Genomic DNA, 26,935 nt, shown 5'->3' on the forward strand with positions numbered 1-26,935 from the left:
TCTTTGTTCTACTGTACTGTAGTAGTGCAAGCTCTTAACAAGCTTCTGAATTTGACACATGAATGTGGCTGCTGAAGATCTGTGATAAGACTTAGAAAAATTCACTGCTGTTTATATTTTTAAATGGGTTAAGAAAAAACTGCTTTCATTTTTTTTTTTCCCTCTGAGCAGAATCTTCCTTTTCTGGTTGATCAACTATATTTTGCTGTTGGCTTAGATTTGTAAAAACATTTAGTAGGTTTTAAGAAACTCTTTCACAAAGCTGTATCCAGACAAAGGTGGGGAGCTACTTTGCAGAGAAGGTCCTGGGGAGCCTGGTGGACAACAAGTTGAACATGGGCCAGCAATGCGCCTTCATGACCAAGAAGGCAAACGGTATCCTGGGCTGCATTAGGCAGAGCATTGCCAGCAGGTGGAGGGAGGAGGTCCTCCCCGTCTACTGTGAGACACATCTGGAGTGCTGGGGGTCCAGGTCTGGATACAAGAAAGACATGCATATACTGGAGCAACTCCAGCAAAGGGCCACAAAAAGCATTAAGGGATTGGAACATCTCTCATAGGAGGAAAGGCTGAGAGAGCTGGGACTGTTCAGCCTGGGAAAGAGAAGGCTCAGGGGGATCTCATCAGTCTGTATAAATAGCTGCTGGGGTGAGTGTAAAGAGGATGGGGCCAGACTCTTCTCAGTGGAGCCCAGTGACAGGATGAGAGACAATGGGCACAAACTGAAACACAGGAAAATCCATTTAAACACAAGAAAACACTTTTTTACTGTGAGAGTGGTTCAGCCCTGGAACAGGCTGCCCAGAGAGATTGTGGAGTCTCCATCCTTGGAGATATTCAAAACCTGACCGGACACAGCTGCTGTCCTGGGCAAGCCGCTCTAACTGACACTGCCTTGAGCAGGGGGGTTGGACCAGATGATATCCAGAGGTGCCTTCCAACTTCAACTATTCTGTGATTCTGTGAAATTTTAAAAACAAAACAGAACAAAAAGAACCCTTTCACTTCTGTTTGTTATGTCATGGATCTTCTTTTCTGTCTAGCTGACACGATTTGTAAAATGATTTCTGGATCTCTGCAACCCAGTATCATTTCCACCTTCAGTTCCTGAGATACTTCAGGAAAAAAAAACCAAAAAACACTTTTCTGCATTTGCATTTGCTTTCACAAATTCATAACTTAGAAATACCTAAGCAAGTATTCATGCTTTTCTTCCGTTATACAGTTAGCAATGCTATTAGGGCTACATTGTTGCAATTTTACTTATGTTAGTTTTTTAGTTTCATACCAACAGTACTAATCAATGCTATTATTATATTTGAAAAGAATTGAAAGTGTTTCATTAGTTAATTTGTGCATAACAGCTGATTTTTATTTTTAACTTTTTTCTTGGTTTTCACTTGCTGTTTTTCTGCATAAGGGTAAAAAGGTATAATTTCAGAATTGTGAACAGTTCCCTGATTGTTGGTATTTGTATAATTTTTAGTTGAATTCTTTCAGTGACAAATGATATCAGACTTTGGGTATAAATGATAGAAAAATGATTTACACTCATTGCTAAGCTTTATTTTTGTGTTGTTTTTGTTTTCTTTTATGCATAGAACCTTCCTGTACTGAAACCCTAATCAAACAAAACATGCACAGTGATAGCCAAAATTTCAAAACAGCACTCATTAAGGATAAAAAAGAGCGGTCACTTTTCAAAACTACTGGGTAGTCTGATTTTCAAGTTCAGATGAGCACATTTGAAGATCTGATATATAAACAGAAACCAGAAGACTCTGGACTCTTCAGTACGGTTTATTTAACCTTATAAGTGTCTGTACTTGTAAATTCACTCTTTACATTGATGTAACCAGGTATCTGTGACAAACACGCAGTGTCTGAGGCTGAATAAAGTTCTCTATGAAATTTATGAGTGGCTTTAAGCTGCTGAACGGATGTTGCTATCGTTGCTGAGTAGCAGCTAATAGAATGTGCCTGTACTTGACTAACTGCTGAAGGCAGGTAGTTTCCTACTTTTATAAGTAATGCCAACAGATCATTATATGGAAGAACAGAACTTCCATTCTTGCTCGCCCTCCTCCTGCAATTTGTAATAAGGTTACATAGCAATTACTACACAAAGTGTCATTATTACTAAACTCAACTATGTGCTTTCTCTTAAGTTTTAATGTCAACAAGAAGTTTCTTTGAAAAGGTACTGATTGTTGGCTGAGACAGCTATTGAGGATTAAATTTATAATTCAGGTCAGGCTGACCTAAACTGATGAGTGGAAAATTTTAAGAGCAGGAAGGCATGGTCTTTATCAATTCCAGATAGTGATCAAACTGTTTTTCACACTAACTGGATGGCTCAAAGTGTCAGGTGGTTGCTACAGAACATGACCAACACCAGTGATGTGCGGCAAATGCTCAGCTTTCTAAGAACATGTGGTGATGTTACACAGTGAAAGTTTTTGTTTTGCACATGCCACTGTTCTGACAAGTGTCTGCCAATTATACTCAATTGAGATTCAGAATCAAGTAAATATTTCCGTAGGTAGTTGTCTAACAAAAACCTATGAAATTAAACTTCTTATAAAGTGTTGTAATTCCTGCTTTCAAAAGCCCTTGATATATAGGACATTTAACCAAGATGTGGGTGGTGAAATTTCATTGCCCTTCTCAGCACATGAATGTTCAAATTAACATTTCTCCTCTACCCACAGAATTTCCTAACTGTCAAACAACAGACTGTCATGGGAAGAGTTCTTTGCTTCACCTGTTGAAGTGAGAGAACGTGGCATCGACGATCGGTCCCCAAATGAAAAATAACGGCAGCTATGGCTCTATAGCCAAGTGATTAGGACACTCCTTGGTGAAGGGGAATCCAAGGCTCTAGCACATGCTACAAGGGTTGTTTGCTTATTTTATGTAAAATCTGTTCCCATCAAATGACAAATATCCTAACTATGGAAACTGTACCAGCAACCTGTGTTGTTCTGCCTGACTTTTCACTGTCAGAGGAGCGCTTGCAGTCTCATTCCTTTCTATGGATGCAGACTATTCTTTCTTTTACATGGAAATAACCTAACTGAGGCTGCCTGTTGCTCACTATTACTTCTTTTGTCTCAGTACTTGGCCTTGTTAGGCCAGCTGTGACCCCATGGATTATTTTCATTAAATCTTTGAATTAATTCCTAGTCTAATCTTTGCTTAATATTGTAATTGTAAATTTAAATATTGTAAAATTAATATTTGCTTAATATTGCTTAATATTAATATGAGACTCTGAAAGAAGAAAACATACTAAGTTGAGAAACCTTTAAGCCTAATTACTTTTTGGCATTTAAAATTAGCATGAAAAAACATTTTGCAGAAAAAACAACAACCCTCATATACAATTCACAGGCAAGCGGTTTCTGCAGTCATTTTGGTTTGGAGATCCTGTCTCACTTTAGAAACCATGTTTTATTGGATTATTGTATTAAATGAACAGGACCAAGTTACTTGCTTTCCTTTATGTTGATCATAATTGATCATAACTTTTCAATTATTCAACTGACTTATTCCTCAATGTAAACTTTTCTTATGCAAAAGGAACACATATTTTAATAAAACTAATGGCAAACTAAATATTATAAATATCAAATGGTGTGAGTAGGAAGAGTGGTTTTTTTTTTGATTTTGTAAAGGAGGCAACTCAGATTTAAAGCATGCATTACAAAGATGGGTCCAATTCAGTGAAAGATAACTCTGATTTCTTCTTACTGAGCATATGTTTAAAATGAGGTCATAACATAACATATGAAAAGCCATACTGGGTCAGATCAAAGTGCATTTAGTTAACTACCCCATGTTTAGCAAAATATGTGGTTTCTGTGTATTTAGTAATCCTCAATTAATTTCTTCTCAATAAACATGCCCAGTCCTCTCATTGAGGTTATGAGCTTGGAGATTCACAACATCACATGCCAAGGAATAGTACTGGTGTGCACGTACAACACTGTCTTTTGTTTGCTTTCAACTTTACTCCTACTAGCCACAGTAGACAGAATAAATCATCATTATCCATGGTCTCCATACTGCTCTTCATTTTATAGGCCTCTGTCATATTCCTCTTCTATTGTTCTATTGTATGAAGTAAACATAGCTATTATATCCTTGAGGGAAAAGCAGAGGAATCAGGATTTTCTCTGTTAATCTATATTAGAAGTAGTTTAGGTAAGTAACCAGTTGCCTGGCCACATGTGCGTTTGAAAAGTACAGGACACAGGAATCAGTAAGGATGAAGACTGAATCAAGTAGTCATCCCAGCTACCCAAGACATTTCAGTCTTCTCACATGAAAGGCCATGTCAGCCAGTGAAATGGATCATCTTTGCTACTAATAAAGTGTTGGCACTTATGCTGGTTAAAATATTTTAGTTTTAAAAATTTCGGCTGTTTTGCGTCCTCATAAAAATAAAACAATCCTTTAATCAATGCTACCATTAATTTTTTTTAAAAAATGCCACATATTAATATCATTTGCAAAGGTTTTGCATTAGTAATTGCAGTTTCCATTGAGTGCAAGACCCTAAAAATCACCTTAGTAGTGCAGAAATATTTTGGAGCTTCCAGTACACTATATTGTCTTTCTTCAAATACTTGATTATCATGTACTTCATCTTTTAATGCAAGTATTTAAAATTTATATCTAAAAAAAGTATATATTTTGTTTCAATATCCTAAAATTATTCTTGTAGACAGATAAAATTAGGCACTGTATTCATGAACTGGGGAATAAAAAGGACAGTTTCATGCCTCGCATAACTGCCAAACTCAGGACACTTTTGTGGAATGTAGCTGATGGGGATAATAGCTTGGTGACAGAATACAAAAAGGTAATAATTGAAAAATTACCAGGCCATTAATCTTGTCTTTAAGAGAGAACAAACTAATTTATTTCAGAGACGGTTAAACCTGAGGTGCAATTTATAATCTTCTTGATAACCTAGTAGTGTTGAAAGATTAATAATATCATTCTGTATTATTCATCTCTTGAACTTGAGCTATTTTTGTGAAATAACTGAAATACAGATGACATAAGTAAACAAGAAAGCTTCAACTTGCTGTTCATTTGTGGAGAGGTGAGAACTGAAAACATAAGCAATACCACTTGGTGAAAGAGAATGAGCAGCATTGCAAACCAACATTGATTGCACTTTGAAAATTCAGAAGTTGTCACTAACGATATTAAAATAATTTGAGTCTGGTTGTCATATCATCACAAAATAAACCACAGTAAAGGAAGAAGGGAAATCCACAAAATTTGCCAGGCTGTTACAGGGAATGGTGGTTTGTTCTGAGTTTTGTCTGTAAAGTTCTGTTGTGTCATTACGTTGTCTCTGACTTTCCTCATTATCTTTTCCAACTAAGGGCTTTTTTCATTGGTTTCTAATCCTGGAAAACACTGTGAAGAAATGGTTTTAGGTAAATGTAGAACTACAGCAAAGTTGTTACAGTTGAATCTTCCTTCATGTTCCTTAAAGACTCAGGAGTAAGTTGGCCTGGAGAAATCTCTTCATGGCCAGGCTCTGAGGTTCTTCAGGTCCCTTCCCTTCTCCTTTGGAAGGAGTGTCCCACAAGGGCTAGGGGAAAAGGTGGTAATATTGTGAAAGCATCTGATCCTTTTTGTAAGCAAGAGCAAAGGAAAAATCTGCAGCAGACTCGTTAGGCCTGGCTATGTCCAAATGAGGACAGCATTTGTACTGCTTCTTCCTTACTCTAGAGATTAGTCTGGGGAGTTTTCCCTACATGCTGTGGATTGGGCAAATGGAGCTTTCCTGGTTCTGTTGGATAGCTCTGGCATTTTAGGAAACTCAGAAACTCAGAAACACTGGACGTCTGAAAAGGCTAATGAGTAGCTCTCATGAAAACTACTAAACTTCATAGAATTTCTGCCTGCTGTTGGGAGATACACTGTATTATCTCAGATATCTCTCATGGTAACTGCTGACAAAAGTTTCCAATAGCAACTGCTATATGTTTTTGTTATTTGCAGAAATTCACATAAAAGCAAACCTTTCTACTTGTATAGAGTTAATCGATCGTTTAAAATGCTTCTCTCTCTACACTTAATACAAAATGTTGTTTGGAAGCTTACATATACTTTTTTTTAAGGAAAATAAAATTATAGCTACACTTAAGTGATAATACTCTTAAAATACCATTATTTGTTTTACATTGTTATATATACTGTTAGACAATCTCTTACAGCTTATAGGAGCTCTTCCTAGATTCTGCATGTAAATTCAATGTTTCTGAGAAGTTTTACATCATTGCATTTGTTTTTCTTTTTTAGAAGAAAGTGCTGCAGTTGAGCTTCCTATAAGATTTATTCCTCAATATGCTGGTCGCTATTGCTGTCAGATTCTTCTGAAGTCCTCCTGTGATGTTCGTGTCTATATGATTGAATGTGTAGTGAATACAGACCATGCTGAAGCTGAGCTTGAATTTCTATCTCCAGCTTACCAGGCAGTGATTCAGGACATTCCAATAGTAAGTTCACGTTACTATTAGAAGCTAAACAAAGATTCAGGATTTTTAAAAACTGGACTCTTGATTAGTGCTGTTAAGATTTACAGTTGTAAAATCCACAGAAGTGTGTAAATACTGACTTCAGAATTACTACCCCAAATCCATATTGGACATAAAGCCTGTTGGGAAAAGTAGTTCCTGGCAGTTCTTAGCATGCGTTATTACTTCAATGGGCTTATTTCTAATGGTTCATTTCTATGCTGACAATTGCTGTCTTGCTACTTAATGACATGTTAGCACAGTGAGAGTGAAAAAGAGTTGTTTAATCTGGGGAACAAACATCTTATTTCTGAAAAAGGAGCGATGAAATTGAGGAGCAAAATAGAAGAATTAAATTATATTGTGATATTTTTTCCAAAATTACAGTTTACAAGATATGGCAAGCATAGGCAGTATATTGCATATAGTTTTATCATCTCTACTTTGTATTTGAAGCTTTTGACAGATGAGAAAGAAGACCAGGGAGTGAAGTTGGAGTGTAGGTTGGAATATCATCTCCCTCAGAGAAGTATTGCTCAAAATTTAGAATATGTTTCAGATTTAAAAGAAAGAAATGAAGACATGATAGGGAAGGAGTGTATGTTGCAAGAGAAAGGGGTAAAACTTCTTTAAGAAATAAAATGATAAACTATTTCCTGAGAATTTATTGAGGTTTCTTTGAACCTAATATTTAGAGCTCAAAGCCCTTTACAGACACTAGCAAATACCTCTTGCAACATCTGTGTGAAAGGTGAAACATTTTGTACCTGGAACAAGCAAAATGATCAAGTGCTTTGCTTAAAGCCACACAGTGAGTTAGAGAGAGAACAAGAATGAGACCTCAAACCCTCCTGAATATCAAATATGGGCCCATTTCTTGGTATCAGAGTTAAGGGTGAACATCCTAAGTTTCTGTAATTTTCACAAGCGTGAAATGACTGTAATTGTTCCATCATTCACTTGCAGCCTCTCCAGTGAAAGAGATTTAAGTCCTATGGATATCAGTCCTATTATGGACCTTGAATTTAATCACCTTCCATCCTGTGAAGCAATTTTAAGTCCCTTAACATTAATTATGTCTTATCAATGTGAATTGACTTTGGATAAGAGTTTGTATTAAGCAGAAATCCTGTAAGAAAGAGATGATCAAGTTATTAAAATTGTTTGTCAATGCATAGGTGCAAGGAAGTAGAATTAGAGTTTATCAAATATTACTTTTTCATTTCTAATGTTTAGTGCTTAACCTTAATATCTTTCTTTGATACATATTTTTGGATGAATTCATGCTGTATTAGAAAGATTTATTACAGGAGAATTTCAAAGTGACTGCATTTGTCAGTTGTTCATTACTCGAGCTGACAAGTTTGTGCGTTCAAGATTAAGGAGAAATATTTATGCTGCATGTTGGTGTAAACATCACTAGCGTGGATAAAGGAAACATCTGATGCCAATGGCACCAGAAAACATTGAAAATATAACAACCACCCGAATTTTGACTGTCCTTCTCCTTGCTATACCAAGAGAAAACCACAGTGATAAGTCTTTCCTCCACCTCCCTTTTAAAACAGTATTTTAACAAAGGGTAATGATCTGCCAGTTTTACAACTGGTCAAGCTGGTTTTAAAAAGGATAATTTTTTCCTAATGTTGTGAGGAAAAAAAGCATCAAAGGAAAAATAATCTTCTGAACCCTTTTTCACCCTTTCACTTTGTCTTCAGCATGTGAATATCAGGGATTTTTTTTTCTTCCATGTTTTTCTACCACAAGTGTTGCAACTGTTATTACAGAATTGTGGGTTACAGTGATAGGAATATTTTGAAAAAGTGAGTCACTATACAAATTTCAAAACAAGTATTTGTGCTCAACTAACAGTCAACCTACCTGTTAACAATTAAGAATTAAGGATCAATCATATATATTAATAAAACCTTAAATATATGACAGTGCAGATGTCATGCCACATTATTAGATCTGATTACCAGAGCTGGTGATGGTTCTTAGTTTCTGAGGTTGAGATAGCTGGGCTTGAGAACCTTTCAAAGAAGGAAGCCAGAATTGAAGTGGGTGTCATCTGTATTCCCCAAACTCTATTGTATATCTCTGGTATTTGTATACATTTTTCCATGGGTCAAGACCATTCTGGTTCAAAGAATTACTTCTGCTTTTCATAGGTCAGAGCAGTCTTCTCTGGTTTGTCCAGACAGGTGTTACCTCTTGCATGCCAGCTTCTTCTGGCTTTTTCAGATGGGTGTTACCTTTTTGCAGACTGGATGTTGGTCATCTGATTCCTTCAAGTATTAGGAGGCTGAATACCAGTATCTTAGTTTTACTGTGCAACCCCCAGGCAGATATTACAAAATATCTCACTTCCTATCCTATATCAAGGAGTCTTGTGATATGTTTGGAAGCAAGGAAAATGTATTTCATAAATAGGCTTTCAGATGGCTCAAGACAGCCATTCCATGAAAAAGATTATTCTTTTGAAAGATCATTTCTGAGAACATAGGACTGTAAATACTCCTTTGGGAGACTGAGTCCTTAATTAGTCAGCACAACTGATCAAGTAGTACAGTCAGTGGCCACATGCAGCAATATATGCGAGTATACCAACCACATCAGAACTTCAAAGAGGTACACTAGGTTTTTCTGCAGATTGGAAAAAAGAAGGGATTTTGGCTAGCATTAAACAGCTCCATGCAGATATTTGTAAATGTTTATAGTGATACTTGTAAAATCCCATTGATCATTGGCTGTATCATGCATATATTCTTCTACAGAGTCTTCTTGCTGGCAGTATTGATAGTGACAGTATTGCTACTAGTAGCTCTGGCTGCCAGGAATAGCAGATTTAGGGTTAGTTTAAAGTACACTATGTTATTTTCCCAGAAGATGCTCTGAGTGAGTGCTTTAAACTGAATTCTGTGCTCTGATTTGATGATAGCTGCAAGTGAAAGCTGAAATGAAAGTTAACGGCTTTAAATGTATAATCTAATTTACATCTTTACCTTGATTTCAGAGAAATATGTCTGGTCAGGACTGGAAACTTGAAGCAGTTCTGGAAGGACAGAGTTTTTATGGCCCTCCTCTACTACATGTGGGTCCAGGTGAAACAGCTCAGTATCCTCTCATGTTCAAGCCTATCGCTGAGTGCATAACAATGGTAAGAGAGAAATTGATTTCAACATTTAAAAGGAATGCTTCTGTTTATAAAACTTGCATCTGTCTTCAAACTATGGAAGTGCTTAAGTAGTTACTAACATTAAGCATCTGATTAAGAGCTTTTCAGAATTAGTCAGAAATGGAAAGATTTCCTAATAACTGAAGTAAAAATCCAAAGAAATTGCCTTTTCAAAAGCTAAGTTTTAATTTAAATACATATATTGAATTACGTTTCATTGCCTAAGTCATGAAGTAGTAGCATTGAATATTTCTCATTGCATACATACATCACAAGTGAATTTTGGTGATGGGTTTTGGATTATTTCATAAAATAATTTCTGTTACAAGTTAACCACCAACTATGAGCTATTTTTGCCCATCAGAGTAATCACTATTCTTAATGCTGAAATGAAGAGCAGAGCAAAGGCTATGACACCTTTTATAAGAAGCAATGTATGTATTTTTGCTTGTATGCTAGCAGAGCAATTTTGCCTGCATGATGCTATTCAAGCATATGAATTGCAAAAACAAAAAAGAAATCGTGCTGTGAAACATTAATAATCCATCTACATGTATTACCAATCAAACATAATGTAGTTTAGAAATCCACTGTTATAAAACTATTAAAAGCCCAAAGCCTTGAATCCTTTAATGACTAATAATCATGAAGAACATTTTAGCTGAACTACAGATAAAAATGATTGAGCAAAATTATTTTTTATACAAGGATGTAAGAGAACATATTTTCTTGGACATTATATTTGTTTTACAGGTAGCAGCCAAGAAGCTTAGAAGAATGATGGCTTTGTATCATTAACTTCATAACGTAGAAGAAAAAATGGCATTTCTTTCTTTAGTTCTCTTCAGTTTAGCAGAAAAGCTTACATTTGAACTAGGAAAGTCCATAGGAACACTTTCCTGAAAGCTTGCTTTTGTTGCCTGGATTTAACTCCTTTAATAGATTAGAATAGTTGCTTTGGCAGCCAGACAAGACTTCTACAGCACTGAAACTTTTTTTTCTTCTTTCTTTGACATAGGGAAGGCTTATTCTACGAAATTATACAGATGGCACTGAAAATATCTTTAGCCTTAAGGGAATAGGGAAGAAACCCCTGGCACTGGATCATATTGCGATAGATTGCCAAGTGAGACAGGTCACTCAAAAAGTATTAAGGGTGCCCAATTATACCAAGAAGAAGTTGACATACAAGGTAAATTTATGCAATAACGTGACAACTATTTTTCTGTCCAAGGGCCTACAAATTGTGTATTACAATAGCTAATATTATTTTCATTGCTGATATATTATTAAAATCCATGTATTCATGAGAAATTATATGTAATAGTTTAATGTATTTGGATATGCATATAGTAAGGAAGTCTGTGAGATAGTTTTGCTGTATGTTCCATGGAAAAAAAAGTTGTGTTTTGTTTAGCCTGGTTCCTAAGGGGACAAGACTTCTACAATTACACTGTCTGTTCATTTGCAAGTCTTTCCTCCCTCCCTCCCCCACAAGATTTGAAACCAGTGGCCAGTTTCATCGGTTTTGAAATCAGAGAAAAGTGGCTTGAAAATACAATGTTCCTGATAACTTCTTAAAACATTAGCTTATTGCAGGAAAGGGACAAAAATTATTATTGCATTAAGGGAAAGGCTGCAGCATGAGCTCACCACATACCTGTTCCTTATGGCTTGCTGGCCTGGCCAGGCAGCACTCGCATTTCTAATAGTTGGTGTCTTTTGCCCAGCTGTTGTTTGAGGGATGTTGGAGGAAACTAGGAGTACTCTGTGTGTTTGCTGATGGGAAAGAAAATTTCAAGGGAATAATTTAAAGGTTTTTGAAGGGCAATGGGTCACTGGGGAGAAGCAGGAGGTGCTGAGGTAATTGTGGCTTGAGTAGAGGGACATAAGATACAACTTCTTAGGAAAAACATCTCTGTTAGTTCCCCTGCTCAGGAAATTCCTTACAGTATTAAATAAAATCCTTTGTGTTTTTTCACTTTTTTTCATTAGATATATTTTATAACAGTATTTACCCAAATACATTTTCCTATTTAAAAACACTGTTGTATCATTCTAGTTCTCCTGCATAATTTTCCTACTATTTATCTTGTCAGTGAGTTTAATTTGAAGCTCAGAAACTTATTTCAGTAGTTTCCTCATCGTCCTTATGCATGTGTGGGACCCCATGTCACATACCAGCAGAGAGGGAAAATGTGTGTTAGAACAAAAAGACTACTTTTCTTTTGAGCTGCAGAGAAGGTTCTCTAGCAAGAATGCCTTGGCCCTCAGTCAGCCAAAGCCATCTTGGGAACTCTATTGTGGCATTTAAATCTGGAATAGATAGATGCTAGATACTGTATCTACATAACGTTTTCTAGGAGGACTCAATGTATAAAAAACAAGGCAGAAGAATCTGCTCTAAAAATTGTCAACGTACATACATTTTTGAACTGAGGTTTGATTTTTATTTTTTCTAGTTATTCTAATGGGTGGGATGGAAAAGGGGAGAATATAGATTCTATTAGGTAAAATCTGACTAGTTAACTAGTGTGGAGTTGCAAAATGAGTGTCTTTTGTTCTCTGCCTTTTTGTCAGTAGCACCAGATGCTGCTTTAATGAAAATCTAGGCATTAGTAGAGAAAGGGCCTCACCTTATTTTATACAGCTGTATAGAGAGATCATGTAAATACCAGCAGCATTCTTCTATTAGTCTGATGGTAATTCATGTCAGTGCAAAATCCTTCCTTACACTCATGTTAGTCCTCAGCTTTTCACTGTTAGAGGACTATTTACATTTAGTAAATTTTGTGTAACATAGAATGGCCTGGCTTTACACTCTTATTTGAGTTAAAGCCTCCAAAACAAAGTAAGAAATAGACTTTTTTTGTGCAACACCAGCTTTGACATTTTTCTTTTCAACAATTTGAGCTTTTTAGATGTAAATGCATTTACATTTCTAATGCATTTGTATTTTTATCTCTGAAAGAACTGAATGTTTTTGAAAGTTGGAACAGAACAATTTCATCTGCTTTCCCATTTTTGTATGAACTCAGTATTTTTGTGCCATTGAAATTGAAAGGCATTCAAATATCAAGCTTCAAAATGAATGCATTAAAATTATTTGCTATATGTCTTTTCCAGAAATACTACATTGAATGGATTTATGGCAGTTGTAACTGTTTCACGGTGAGCTGGTTATTAAACTTCTTAGACCTCCTTGAGTGCATTCTCCGGCTACTGCACACAAACACACACACACACACACACACACACACACTCCCTCCCTCCCTCTCTCTTTCATTCACTCACACACATTCTTTCTCTCCTTCCCCCCTGCACCCCCTTGACTTGACGGTCCAACCATTTCTAATCCAAAGATCAGGGAAGGTGGCTTCTGTTTCATACAAATTTTAACTTTTGAGATCTAGCTATGTTTGATATGTGTGTACTCTTTTTGCTTTGGAGACTTTTGGGAGATGAGTAGTAAGGCCAAGTACAATGAGTTTATGCTTTTATGCTTGTAGGACATTAATTAGTGTAAATAATATATTTTCTCCCTATTAGGGTTTTCCCCAGAAGCTGTTGCAGAACGGTTGTTGAAGAAGGTTAGGCTGGAATTACTGGAAAAGGCCCGATTATGAAAAACTAGTAGGTGCCTGGAAACTGTCTCACCAACAGAACAGGCATTTCAAGAGAAACAATGATAAGCAATCCCACTTTTAGGATTTATTACCTCAGCTTTTAGCCCATCTAAATTGATGGACTGAAAATTGCAAGAGAATTGTTTCAAACCATTTCATCCAGTGCCTGTGAACAAAGACACTTAAATGTAGTCATTTAGAAACATGATTATAATATACTGTTATTTTTGAAAAAGGTAGATTAATGAAAAGAAAGACTGAAGGACGGCTGAGTAGAGGCATCAGTAATAAAGGAAAAAGGCCAGATGAATTCCTCACAGTGCTCCCCAGCAGATGCCACATAATATTTTGTGCTGTTGTAGTAAGTGAAGATGATTTGCTTGCTTCTAATTTCAAAAGGATTAGTCTTCTCTAATCAGTAAATTAGGATTTAATCAGTAAAAGCAGGATGTGATCACCGTTATCTGTTGTTATTAGGTGAGAGAGGTAAGCCTCCTTTAAGAAAGAACTGTGACCAACATCCTTGTTAGAAATGCAGAACAAAGATTATTTATTTGCCCAGAAGTGCATAGCACAAAGGGCAACAGGAAAAAGAAGCAATACTAATTTCGTTGTTGTTGTTCATTACATGCTGCCTGATTACTGTAATTTCTGAATAGTCCGTTGAGAAGCAGAAGGCTCCCTTCTGATTTTGTCTTTGTCAGTGTTTCCTTTGGGGACAGTTGCTGACAGCCAAATAACTCTCCTACTTTTTAATCCAGCATCTTTGAAATTTTATCCTATTGTCTTTTTGCGTAATTGATGATTGGGAAGAGGAAATTTTGTCATCCTTGGTGGAAACAGAACAAAGCTAATCCAAAAATAATAGCTTTTTCAAATGGTTTTGAAAGGATCTTTTGCAATTCTGTTGGACAGTGATTATCTTCATTATTGAACTGGTTGGTTTATTTCCCCCTTACATTCCCCTTTATAGAATGTATCCACTAGACAAGGTAATTTCTCATAGATAAACTGAGACATACATGATATTTTTAAAAAACACAGTTAATTCCCTGCAATAATAAAGCTTGAATGATATAAGATGAATGATATAAGAATGATGTAAGATGTGCCAGTAGCTTACAAATGAAATAATTTTCAGGCACATCCATTAAGAATTTACTGCACAATGAATACTTAGCAATTGGTAATTTAGGTGAATTAATAATTAGGTAATTTTGCTTTTGAGGGCTAAATATAGCATCAACATTTTCATAACTGAATATATTAAACTAATAATTTAATAAAAAGTCATTTCATTAAAAATATAATTCAACCGTGTAGAGTCTACCATGTCTCTGAATAATCATTGTATGTATCTGATATCTCCAGCCAAAACATAGATACTACTGTAAAGGTGGCTATTAGAAATAGAATTTAAGTCTGGGAGGAGGAAGAGGGAAATAATTCTTTCTTTTCCTCCATTAAGAAAGCCCTCTTCCATCTGAATAATGCTTTCCCCATATCTAACATATAGAGAATGCCTGTATCTGGAGTTGCAGTATGTGTAGTCTGATTGTCTGTGCAACCACTAATGTGTATCAAGAGAGTCAGGGAGGGAATAGATGCCTGTGGCATTCAGTGGAGGTCACACGCTTAACTCCCTCAGTCTACCTGTGAAAATGCCAAGGAAAACACTTTCTGTACTCACGAAGTTTTCCATGATTTTTATTTTTATTTCCATAAATTTCCTTCAAAAATGTGAATGTTTTTGTGGACTGTATTCTACTGATTGATGTCTAAACTTTGGGGAGATACTGCCACGGGGCTCTCTATGGCTTGTTCTAGGGGATATTGCAACAAATAGACTTTCTTGTGATTAACTTACCCCTGGGTCTGAGGAATATTTGCAACAAAATTCATAAAGAATTTGCAAATGTTTATGTCAGCCAGAGAACACATCCTTATCTGATGTTAAATTAATTTAGGGTTAGTGACTGCAATGTAAGTGGATTTTAGTGGCTGTAAAATTAGATTCAAATCATCCTACAAGAGTAGGAAGTGTAAAGTAGTTCTATGCAATCTAATCTGTCAGTCTGATGACAAAATTTTTATACCATTTTCTTTTGATTTTTATACAGAACCATATCTGCAAGATATAAATAATTGACTGGCGTGTTGATGGTTGCTACTAATGACACCTTTGATAGCAACTTTAGCTATAAAAGTGCCTAATTCTTTCAAGGCTTGGCTTTGCAGTAAAAGTATAAAACTGTAAAACTGTTCTTCTCTGTGCTGTTCAAAACAGATGTTATTCAGGTAAACTCTCAGGAGGATCCTCAAGGCTCAGTTAAATCACCTTTCACGTATTAGGTTATATATACAAACTGTTAGTCATTTCTGAAAATAATATAGAATAAATATACAATGCAGAACTATTAAAAAAACCCTTTTCTCCAGTGCCTTATTCTCTCTCTCCTCTTTGTATCCATTCTAGATCTTCTCTACCATGTCAATAAAGAATGACATTAAGGTTGGGTATTTGCAACAAATGTCTCAAAATAATAAAATTAAACAGCAAAAATTTAATGAGGGGCTTCCTTGTTCAGGTTTTGTCTTATTTGGTATTGTATGTGAGATTTCCTGAGAATATTCCATTGAATAATTCCAGGAATAATTCCAGGATAAATCCATGGAATAAATTTCAGGTCACTCTAGTAACCTGATTGCTGAAGGTCTCATACTCTCATCAAGTTTGCATTCTTTAACCACCATAAGTAAATCTGTATATTCCATAATGACTCCAATTTTATCTGTCCTCCTAACTTCAGTAACAGGCTTCCCTACGTAAGAAGTGTTTTTCACAGCAATAGTGAGTGGTACAAAAGGCGGATGGCCTACAGAGTGAAGTAATAACTGCAGTTGTTGGCAGTTTTTGTGTGGCTACTAGTTAAGGCAATCGTTTGATCAGGTAAGAGTGGGTTAAGGTCTTAGGTCTTATTTATTTCTTGAGATGGGTTCGTTGGCTTGGCAGCTGGCCTGGCTGGTTTATGGATCTGGATTATGTAGCCTTTCTGGTTATGTAGAACTCCAGACTACAGTTGAACAGGCAAGAATTTGAGGGGGGGAATATACCTAGTGCAATAAGCGCTATTTTATTTCGGTTTTGTTACTTGGTGGCCATAAGAGCGGTTGCAAGAACTACATGTGTTCCTAATAATTCAGGGACTTGTGAGGTATACGCTGATAGGAAGATAAGGGAAAGTAATGGAGGTCTCTCCTGAAGTATCTGTCAATCTTGAGACAGTATTGACAAAAATCTGGCTTAGCAGGTTCATCAGTGGCTGTCACTGCCTCAGTTCTGGCCTAGCAACAGGGAGCATTATGTTTTTAACAAGTAGCACCTATCACCATTTTTAAATGGACCTGAGAAACAATTATTAATTAATAATTATTGAACATATTTCTATCTAACTTGGTGTAATACCGGTATGGAACGAGACAGTGGAATTTAAGCATATTTGATTCAATTCTATACATTTTTCACCACTTTGACTTGAAGTGTCAATTGACATTTTTTTTAAGTCATGCTTATTTAGTTATTCAAGTCTGTTGAACAAAAAAAAATTTTGTTGAAAATTTTTTTGTTGAAAAAAAATTTTTTACTGTGGTTTTGAAGATTGGCTTTCCATTCCTATCGCTCTTAAATAAGCATATTAAAGCTCTGCAAAATGATTTTTTAAATGTTTGACTGAAAGAAGTTAGTTAAAAATTCTAATATTTTATAAATCTGCTCCATTTATGCTTTATGGCTGTATATAAATAATGACTGGAGGTGTAAGATGATGGAGAACACTATCATTTAAAAATGGAATCCTTGGAGATGCATTAGTTTGAGAAAATTTTCAGCAGGGTCACAATGATAACTTTAACTTACATTTCAATTTCATTCTGGTATTTCACAGTTCTTTTTTTCTGAGTGATAGCAAAAGGATCTAACATATGTTGCGTGGGTTTGGGGAGATTTGCAGTTACTGAAAGCCAGCATTTCTTCAGTGAATTAACTGTAGTATTAGGGCAACTTGAACAGCTTTGCTCTTTCTTAATTATGCCACAGATTTTCTTTCTAACAAAACCTATGAAAATAAAACATCTACTTTCATTAATGAATTTGAAAAGCCGATAACAGTATGTGGGGTCAGGCTTTAATACAAAGTATTTTTTGAAAGTTTTGTTCCACTTGTTTTTTTTCTTCTGCTTCCTTATCAGATTTTTTGAAATGTGAGTAGTACCAAAGTATTTTATTGGTATCAACACAGTTTCACATTACAGAGCAAGTGAATTAACTGTATTTTCCTGCAAGATTTAAGTCAGATTTTTACCTTGATCTTAAGAAGCAAAAGACAATTTATTACAATAGTCCATCAAATTCCTTTTTTTCTTGGGTTTTCTCAATTAACATGGGCATTGCAATGGAACTCGGGCTTATGCATTCTTCCGAAATACTTCATATATTAAAAGTTTTTAAATGGCCTATTATTTATTTACTGTTTATTTGTTAAATTATTTCCTAAGTTATTTGAAGTATTTATTAATGAAAGAGATCATTTTTCCATGCCTATGTATCTTTGTAAATGGTGAAAATTCATACATAAACTCTGGGAAGAATGAATTCATTTTTTTTTTTTTTTTTAAGATGGTAGATTTGCTAGGAAATAGGGGTGAAGATCAAACTGAGAGTTTTTCCTTTCCCAGCTTACTTATGTGGCTAAAAAGTATTTCACCCACCAATTCACTCGATGTATTTTCTGATGGTTATGTTCAGGAACATCAGGAAGAGGTACATGAATGGGAGAAGATGCACTATGAAAGTTTTTACAAGAGAGCGTTGATATTGATATGACTGATTTTTGGCAATTAGTTGCTCACAAAGATTGTAGGTGAATATTGGCGTTGTTACATAGATTCCAGGTGTTTTAAATTGATCAGCATTTTCAGAAACTGCAATTATTCATGCCCGATACTAAAGTCTATGTGTATATGTGTGCGTGTATGTGTGTATCCATTTATTTACCTATGTCAAAGAACTGTGTATATGTGTATATCTATATACCCTAACTCCTGACTTGATTTCATCCTAAACAAGCTTCATTTTTTGGTACTGGACAGCTATGCAACACAAGATTTCCCTTGTCCTGTTCCATGATTGCCATGAGTTTCTTTAGTCAGCTTAAATAAGGCACTCAGTTTGGTTTTTATTTATGTTTTCCTGTCTGAAAAAGTGTGTGTGCTAATATCCACCTCCGAAGACTTTGTCAGCTGTTGGGGTGTGTGTTTTCTGTTTTGTTAAACATATCTCTGATACTTAGTACAAAAAAATCCTGCTTTTTCACTGGGGTGCTCCAGGAGTTACTGCAGTCCAATCAGTAATCTTAAAAAGCAGGTGGAATGCAAATGTTGTTAGAGGGAAAAATGGAGATTTATACTTCCTTCTAAAATGTGGTAGTACCTGACCCAAAACATTTCCACTTAATGTGCTCTTTGTGTACCAATGTTGTTCATAGGTACAAGTTTTTACTCTTTTGTTGTGTAGAATCTTCCCTAAATGCTACAATTTCACTCTTTTTATCATAGTACGCTGCCTCTATCTGTTGGGATGCTTTTGAGGATTCTTGTCTTTCAGGTTTTCTTTGATCGTTACTAAATTTCAAACAGTTCCTTGAATGCAAGATTTTTTTCCCCTAAATTCCAGTTAATGTATCTATATTTGTTCATCAGTCCTTCCTTCCAAATTAGGACAAATGCTAATGAACTGTCTTTCCCACTAACTAGCTGAAATTCAGTCTCTTGACTTTTTTTGGACAGCACATAAAAGAGAAGATTTTTGTTTTGCTAGATTAATGAAACGGACTGGGGAAAAAAGGAAACCATTATTCTTATCTGTTCAATTGTTGATTGTTAATGAAAGAAGGGCCTATTTTCTTACTTAACAATTTATTTGCTTAACAATAATAACCCCTAGTAGATTTTGTTAAACACATTCACATACCTTTGAGAATGTGGTCTTGCAGATTAAAGGAAGTAAGATTACATAACATTACTTCTGAGACCAAAATTGTGATCTGTTCTTACATACAATCCTCATAAATGTGTTCTACATTATTTCTTTAAGCAAGTAGCTTAGACGTACTATATATATAAGTTCTTTTGCTGCTTGTCTCCAAGCTTTTATCCAGACGTTTGAAATCTTTGCAAGAACTTATTCTTACCAAAAACTTAATTTTCTGGTCTTCTTTCTGTGCATACTTTTATGTTCTCTATCTTTTTCACTTTCTGAATGTCTTTGGATCTATGATTAGAATGTTAATATTATATACTAATGTATATGCATTATATTACAGTGTGTAATGTATCTAAAGCAGAAAGGCATTCTACAACACTATACCATATTGGAACTTCAAACTTCTATCATCACTTCTCTTACTCTACTAAATAGGATTCTCAGTATGGATTCTGGTATGAATTTAAATTGGTTTGTGCGCTATTCTAAGTGTGGGTACACACATGTTTTATATCCATTTTCCATCTGAGGTTGACCATTTAGTTACTGTCAGTAATGTAATTGATAGGAAGGCATCTGAGCAAGAGAAAGATCAATGTAAGGAATAAATAAAAGGTAACTAATGAGTGGTGTCTTTCACAAACATAGAACTTGTCATGGTGTTGGATATAGGAGATAAGGTTGTGAGCCCTGCTTGGAGACTGGAGCTCTTAAGGTATGAATAACTGCATGGGAGCTGTTCATTAGTGAGCACCTCCTCTTGCATTTCCAGTCATTTAACAAAGTCCAGTGTCATGTAACAGGAATACCCAGTAGTTACTGGGTTATTAGTAGCTTTCTCTGAGAGCAACTCCCAAAAGAGTTAGTTTACTGTAGAATCTTTCCAAAGGTAATGGGAATAGTGGTGCTCCAAATTTCCCAAGCCCATTTATACTTTCAGAATAGAAAGTACCTAGGCAAGACTTCAGTCTGTTAGTTAGTCTTTCGGACTTTTTATCTATACTGGATTCTGGCAGCAGAACATAACTGAGTGAACATCTAATTGTAAAAGTTCTTTCCTTCTAAGCTCAACTATATCCCTCTTGAGTTATAAAATGGTCAGAGTATCTCCTATATTTTTGCCATTTTGGCCTGAATTCTTAAAAAAGTTCTTTTTTGGTCAAGATTTGTCTCATTGTGGAAACACAATTCAGTATATCTTGTTTAAAGGAAAGAAGGGTGGGGAAGCACCAGCAATGATGGCAGGGAAGCCTTTAGTACATAATAGAAGCTGGAGTACATTAAGATGAGGTGGTCAATGAGGATAAGTGAATAGGGAGTTGGTGATACAAGAGCAATCAGTGTGTGTGTGAAAGGGGGTTGCTGAAACTCTGGCTTTGTGAATTTGACAAAATTATGGACAGAACTGTAACTTTACCTGTTTGGAATAAAGGTTTAGATGTTAAGGTTGAGTTTAGATATTAATGAGTTGACTTGGCATCAAGAAATATGTTAATAGTTCCATTAGTACAAAAATAGGCATTCAGATTTAAGGTTGCTCAGCTGAAACTCCAGATCATAATGATGCATTCAGGAAATCAATAATTGTGCTTAATAACCATATTTCATAATCTCTGCTTTAGCAGTAATTACAGCATAAATAATATTCATGAAACTAGAAAATATGTTAAATACAGTACTACTGATAGAAGTTTTTCTTTTGAATTTATTAGGTAGTTTGTCATTTCAGATGTGCAGTTTTTTGTATTGCCATTTCCTATTTTATGTTTGCGTGAAAATGGAGATAGAAAGAATTGCAAATCTTTGGCTTTGCTTGCAGAATTTAAAACATACTTACAGTTTTCTCAACACCTAGAAGAACTAAGGAAAGCTGTTTGTATCATTGCTGGTGATAATGAGAGGAGGAGGGTAGTTTGCACTGTGGTTCACCTTGCAGCCCTGGTTCTCTGAGCATCCAGGAACGAGGCCTTTTGAATCATACTATGGTAGCTTTCTACCCTCTAAGGGAAAACTGCACTCAGATTTCACTTTGACATACAATTGCAAAGCTGCAGATGGGATGTGCATGTGCCTTTCCAACTTGAATCATAACTTCACTCAAAATTTGCCTAAACAGAAAAAAAACGTATTATTTAATGTAGTAAGAAATTATAGCCTGCTACAGTACTACATTACAGAAAATCACAGAATGGTTGAGGTTGGAAGGGACTTCTGGAGATCATCTAGTCCAGCCTCTCTACTCAAGCAGGGTCACCTGGAGCACACTGCCCAGGACTCTCTCCAGACAGCTTTTGAGTATCTCCAAGGAAGGAGACTCCACAGCCTCTCTGGGCAATCTGTTCCAGTGCTGTGTTACCCTCACAGTAAAGAAGTTTTTCCTCATGTTCAGATGGAACTTCCTGTGTTTCAGTTTGTGCCTGTTGCCTCATGTCCTGTCACTGGGCAGCACTGAAAAGAGTCTGGCCCCATCCTCTCTGCACCCTCCCTTCAGATACTTACACACATTGGTAAGATCCCCCCTCAGTCTTCTCTTCTCCTGACTGAACAGCCCCAGCTCTCTGAGCCTTTCCTCATAAGAGAGAAGCTCCAGTCCCTTCATCATCTTAGTAGCCCTCCACTGGATTCGCTCCAGTAGCTCCATGTCTCTCTTGTACTGGGGAGCCCAGGACACAGTACTCCAGATGTGGCCTCACGAAGGCTGACTAGAGGGGGAGGATCACCTCCCTCAGCCTGCTGGCAGTGCTCTTCCTAATGCAGCCCATGATGCCACTAGCCTTCTTGGCCACAAACGCACATTGCTGGTTCATGGTCAACTTTTTCCTGCCAGGACCCTCAGGTCCTTTTCCACAGAGCTGCTTTCCAGCAGGTCAGCCCCCAGCCTGTACTGGTGCATGGAGTTATTCCTCCCTAGGTGCAGGACCCTGCACTTCCCTTTGTTGAACTTCATGAGGTTCCTCTCTGCCCATCTCTCCAGCCTGTCAAGGTCCCTCTGAATGGCAGCACAGCCCTCTGGTGTATCAGCCACTCCTTCCAGTTTTGTATCTTCTGCAGACTTGCTGAGAGTGCACTTTGTCCCTTTGTCCAGGTCATGATGAAGAAGTTGAAGAAGACTGGACCCAGTATTGACCTCTGGGGGTATACCACTAGCTACAGGCCTCCAAATAGACTCTGTGCCACTCATCACAACCCTCTGAGCTCTGCCATTCAGCCAGTTCTCAATCCACCTCACTGTCCACTCATCTATCTCGCACTTCCTGAGCTTGCCTATGAGGATGTTATGGGAGATAGTGTTGAAAGCCTTGCTGAAGTCAAGGTAGACAACATCCACTGCTCTCCCCTCACCTACACAACCAATCATTCTATCCTAGAAAGCTATGAGGTTGGTTAAACACAACTTCTTCTTTGTGAATCCATGCTGACTACTCCTGATCACCTTCTTGTCCTTCATATGCTTGGAAATGGTGTCCAGGATGAGCTGCTCCGTCTTCTTTCCAGGGATGGAGGTGAGGCTGACTGGTCTGTAGTTCCCTCGGTCCTCCTCCTTGCCCTTTCTGAAGACTGGAGTGACTTTGGCTTTCTTCCAGTCTTCAGGCACTTCCCCTGATCTCCATGTCTTTTCAAAGATGATGGAGAGTGGCCTAGCAATGACACCTACCAGCTCCCTCAGTACTTGTGGGTGCATCCCATCAGGGCCCATGGACTTGTGGATGTCAAGTTTGCTTATGGGATCCCTAACCCAATCCTCCTTGACCAAGGGAAAGTCTTCCTTTCTCCAGACTTTCTCTGTGGTCTCCAGGGCCTGGGATTCCTGAGGGCCAGTCTTAGCAGTAAAGACTGAAGCAAAGAAGGCATTCAGTATCTTTGTCTTCTCTGTATCCTTCGTCACCAGGGCCCCTGCCCCATTCACTAGAAGGCCCATGTTTTCACTAGTCTTCCTTTTGTTACTGACATATTTGGAGAAGCCCTTCTTGCTGTCCTTGACATCCCTTGCCAGATTCAACACCAAATGTGCCGTGGTCTTCCTAGTCCCATCCCTGTATACTCTTACAATGTCCCTATATTGGTCCCAAGAGGCCTGTCCCTGCTTCCACCTTCTGTACACTTTCTTCTGTCTGAGTTTTGCCAGGAGCTGCTTGTTCATCCATGCAGGCCTCCTTCCTCCTTTGCTTGACTTCTTGCTCATTGGGATGCACTGCTCTTGAGCTTGCAGGAGGTGATCCTTGAATATTAACCAGCTCTCTCGGACCCCTCTTCCTTCTAGGGCCATGGGATTCTTCCAAGCAGGTCCCTGAAGAGGCCAAAGTCTGCTCTCCTGAAGTCCTATCCTATATCCTAATGATATCCTAAAATACATATTTACAAAAGCTCTGCAATTCCGTGGACAATCACTTCCATGGAAAATCCCAGCCTGCAGAAAATTCACTGCAGAAATTGCAGTATGAATTAAAAATATTATCCCTCAACAGCAGTTTCTTACATCCAGTGGCAGAGGTAACAACAGCTGATGTGAGCAGTCTGTCTGTTGACTTGTTAGAGAACCACTGACTTCAAGCAGGTAGTCTGTAATCATCTCTGGTTGGTAAAACCTTAAACATCTCTTTCTTCCATGAACAGCTGATCATAGACTCTCAGTCTGTATTTCTCTAATGAGATTGATAGATTACCAAATCCACAATTCAGTGTAAGAAAATTGCTTTGGTCATTTCATTGTTCAAATAGTTACTATGTAGGTCATAATATACATGTCATTTACAAAATATGCCATATTGATGTTAAAGCTACACTTTTGCAACTTTTGCTTTGCTGTATCTAGTTAGAAGAATCAGTATTGTTCTTATACTATATGCTATATAGTATACTATATTATACTTCTAAAGAAATTGTTTGTAAAAAACCTACCTGACTGTGCAGCTGTACTCATATGTAAGTGGTTCCACTATCTTACTTAGATAATTTTATTTAACCTGAATAATGACTTCAAAATTTGTACTTGATAAGTAGTATGTATTCTTTTCATTTGCATAAAGGGTAGGATTTACTGATAGTGTGTTTTATATAATATGCTAGTTTTGAAAGCCAGTAGAACAGATATTTATGTATATTGCAACAGTAACTTGCTTTTGCTTTTTTTCCTCTTTGTAAAATCTGTTCACCAGGTGTCTTCAGATCTTTTGATAGTGGGTGGTGCACCAGTTCTTACTGTAGAACCAGATGATGCAGTTGCTTACACTTTGACTGTTTATCCATGGAAACGAGGAATTTTTCAAGGTACAATGTAGATTTCAAATATATAAAATCCCTATAAATTAAAACTGGCTTTTAGAGATTTGAACAGTTTTTTAGGAGTTTTTTACAGCTTTTTAACAGATTAAATCTGTTTACATTTAGCACATATTTCTGTTCAACATAACCTTTCTTCTGGAAGTAAGGCTATAATTGTTCGTGATATTTTTGGTGTGGGTGTTTTTTAAACTTGTGCATATTTTTATTTTTAAAGGTATATTACTGCTAACAAACCAGTAAGGTGCTTCAAAAATGAAAGCATATGTGCAGCTTCATGCATTTAAGTGGTCTGATGAAATTTTGGTTAGATGGGAATTCATAAGTTAGAATTTTCCCAAAGTTATTGGGTCTATACATAATTTTCCAAATAAAGTTGAATAGCTGTAGATATCTAAGCACTACTAGAACCAAAGATTTAAAGGTGGAGGCCAGAATTTTATTCTTTTCCTTAACTAAGATTTAATTTGTTGCCCATAGACCAGAGTAGATAGATAGAAAGTACTGAACCCTGATTCTTTCTTTGGTAGTTGAGACATATAAAGGCTAGGAATTCTAAAATTAATTGCAAATAATTTCTATCAGTCTGTGTTTGTTCTGGTATTGTTATGGTACAATAGCAAGACCCTTGCTTAACTGATGTCAGTGTGTCACATTGAATGTTATGTCCTGAAAAGAAATGTCTTTTTAGATAAATAAAAAATTTTCACCAGGTAAAAAAATGACTTCAGTATTTTCAAATACTTAGTAATAATTCTAGATTATATTACAATTCTATGATACTCAGTTCATCTTAGAAGTATGAGAATGAAACTGAGACTGTACAATCAGATTTTTCCTCTCTTGTAGAGTAGGTATTGTTGTAGCTCTTAGCAGAGAGAAGTATGGTCTGTGAAGAAAAGAATGACAGGAACAAAAGAGATGATACTTTTATTAAGATGAATTTTTCTCAGGAAATCTTAATTTAAGCAACTTCTTAAGCAAAACAGTTCCTGTGCAATATTGGACAAATCTCTTAGACCAAAATGCTCAGTGTGTACTCTTGAATTTTTTTGGTTCCTAACTGTAAATACTCAGTTCAGCTACCTTCTTAGACAATTGAGTTTAATGACAGCTGTTTTCTCAACATTAAAAATCTTTTCAGTCTTGTCTCTGACTATCCCAAACTAGTTGATTCTTTTAACCATTTTGGTTTTAATATCTCATGTGTAAAATGCAGGTAAACCGTAGTAATAATACCAACTCAATTCAAGCTGAGTTGTGAAAATAAATTATTAACTGTGTAAAAGCTTGGTCTAGATCTGCAAGAAGACTTCAGTGCCTTCTTGCTAAACTGGTAGTCCTGAAACAAAATCCATTTTCTCTGAATAAGAGTCAACTGTCTCAGAACGGAACTTATGACTATCAAAACTGTGCACTGTGAAATATTAAAGATGCACTGTATATTGAGTTATGCCTTTTTGAGAGGTTTTAGAGATTCATTAATATTCCTGCCATCTGGCTTACTGAATCCACAATTCTTTATACTTAGTGAACATACCAATAGAAGAGATACCAAAGAATCCACCGTACAGCAGTTTAGTGCCAGGTGGCAAGAGCCATGCCTTGAGGGGAAGACACCTGCACATTCAGACTGATGTCTCCTATGTTTTGTCATTCCTAACTTCTTTTACAATGGTCTCATTATGCTTTGAATTATTAAGGTTCACTGAGGGAGAGAGAGCAGTCAGTCTCTCTAACATGCCAGCAAAGTTATTTGCTCAAAAGCTGGGAAGATACGTGTACACTTTTTTTTCAGTTAACACATTTTATGTTTTAGAATACCTTGATAAAATGCTGAAGTTACTTTTTGGAAAGAGACAGGGCCGAGTTCTCTACCCTGCACCCCCTGGCACAGTGCTTGCTTTAATCACTACATTAGGAAGTCATATTCATCCTTTCTCCAGAACAGGGCTATTTTCAGTTATATCACAGAGAGTTGCGTGCGTTCTCTCTAATCATCCAGCTGTTGAGGAAGGAGAGAGAGAGGTGGAGGGAAGAAAGGCCACTGTTGCAGTTTTGAAAGGCAGCAGCTGATTTTGTGGTTTGATGTTGTGTGTGATATAAACCTAACCACCAGATGTCTTATCTCAGGTAACATTGGTTAGAAGCGCTTTGTTTGTGGCTTCAGACAGAGCTGAAGTCAGTCAGCTTCCTATTGTACAAGTCTGGGAAGTCTTATCTGTGCCCCAAAGCAGAATTTTCAGCTCCTAGGGAAATTTAGTGTCAA

General features: G+C 36.6%; 1 protein-coding gene across 1 annotated transcript in view; it reads left to right on the forward strand.

Moving 5' to 3' along the window:
- The window catches only part of CFAP47 (cilia and flagella associated protein 47), a 386,437-nt gene that overhangs the window by 190,629 nt on the left and 168,873 nt on the right, over positions 1 to 26,935 (forward strand). The window contains exons 47-50 of the mRNA XM_064505814.1: positions 6,328 to 6,524; positions 9,559 to 9,702; positions 10,739 to 10,912; positions 24,543 to 24,654. Of these exons, the coding sequence (XP_064361884.1) occupies positions 6,328 to 6,524; positions 9,559 to 9,702; positions 10,739 to 10,912; positions 24,543 to 24,654 (627 nt within the window). The remainder of the gene's footprint in view (positions 1 to 6,327; positions 6,525 to 9,558; positions 9,703 to 10,738; positions 10,913 to 24,542; positions 24,655 to 26,935) is intronic.

The sequence above is a fragment of the Dromaius novaehollandiae genome, chromosome 1 (genome assembly GCF_036370855.1).
Source record: "Dromaius novaehollandiae isolate bDroNov1 chromosome 1, bDroNov1.hap1, whole genome shotgun sequence".
Lineage (NCBI taxonomy): Eukaryota > Metazoa > Chordata > Aves > Casuariiformes > Dromaiidae > Dromaius > Dromaius novaehollandiae.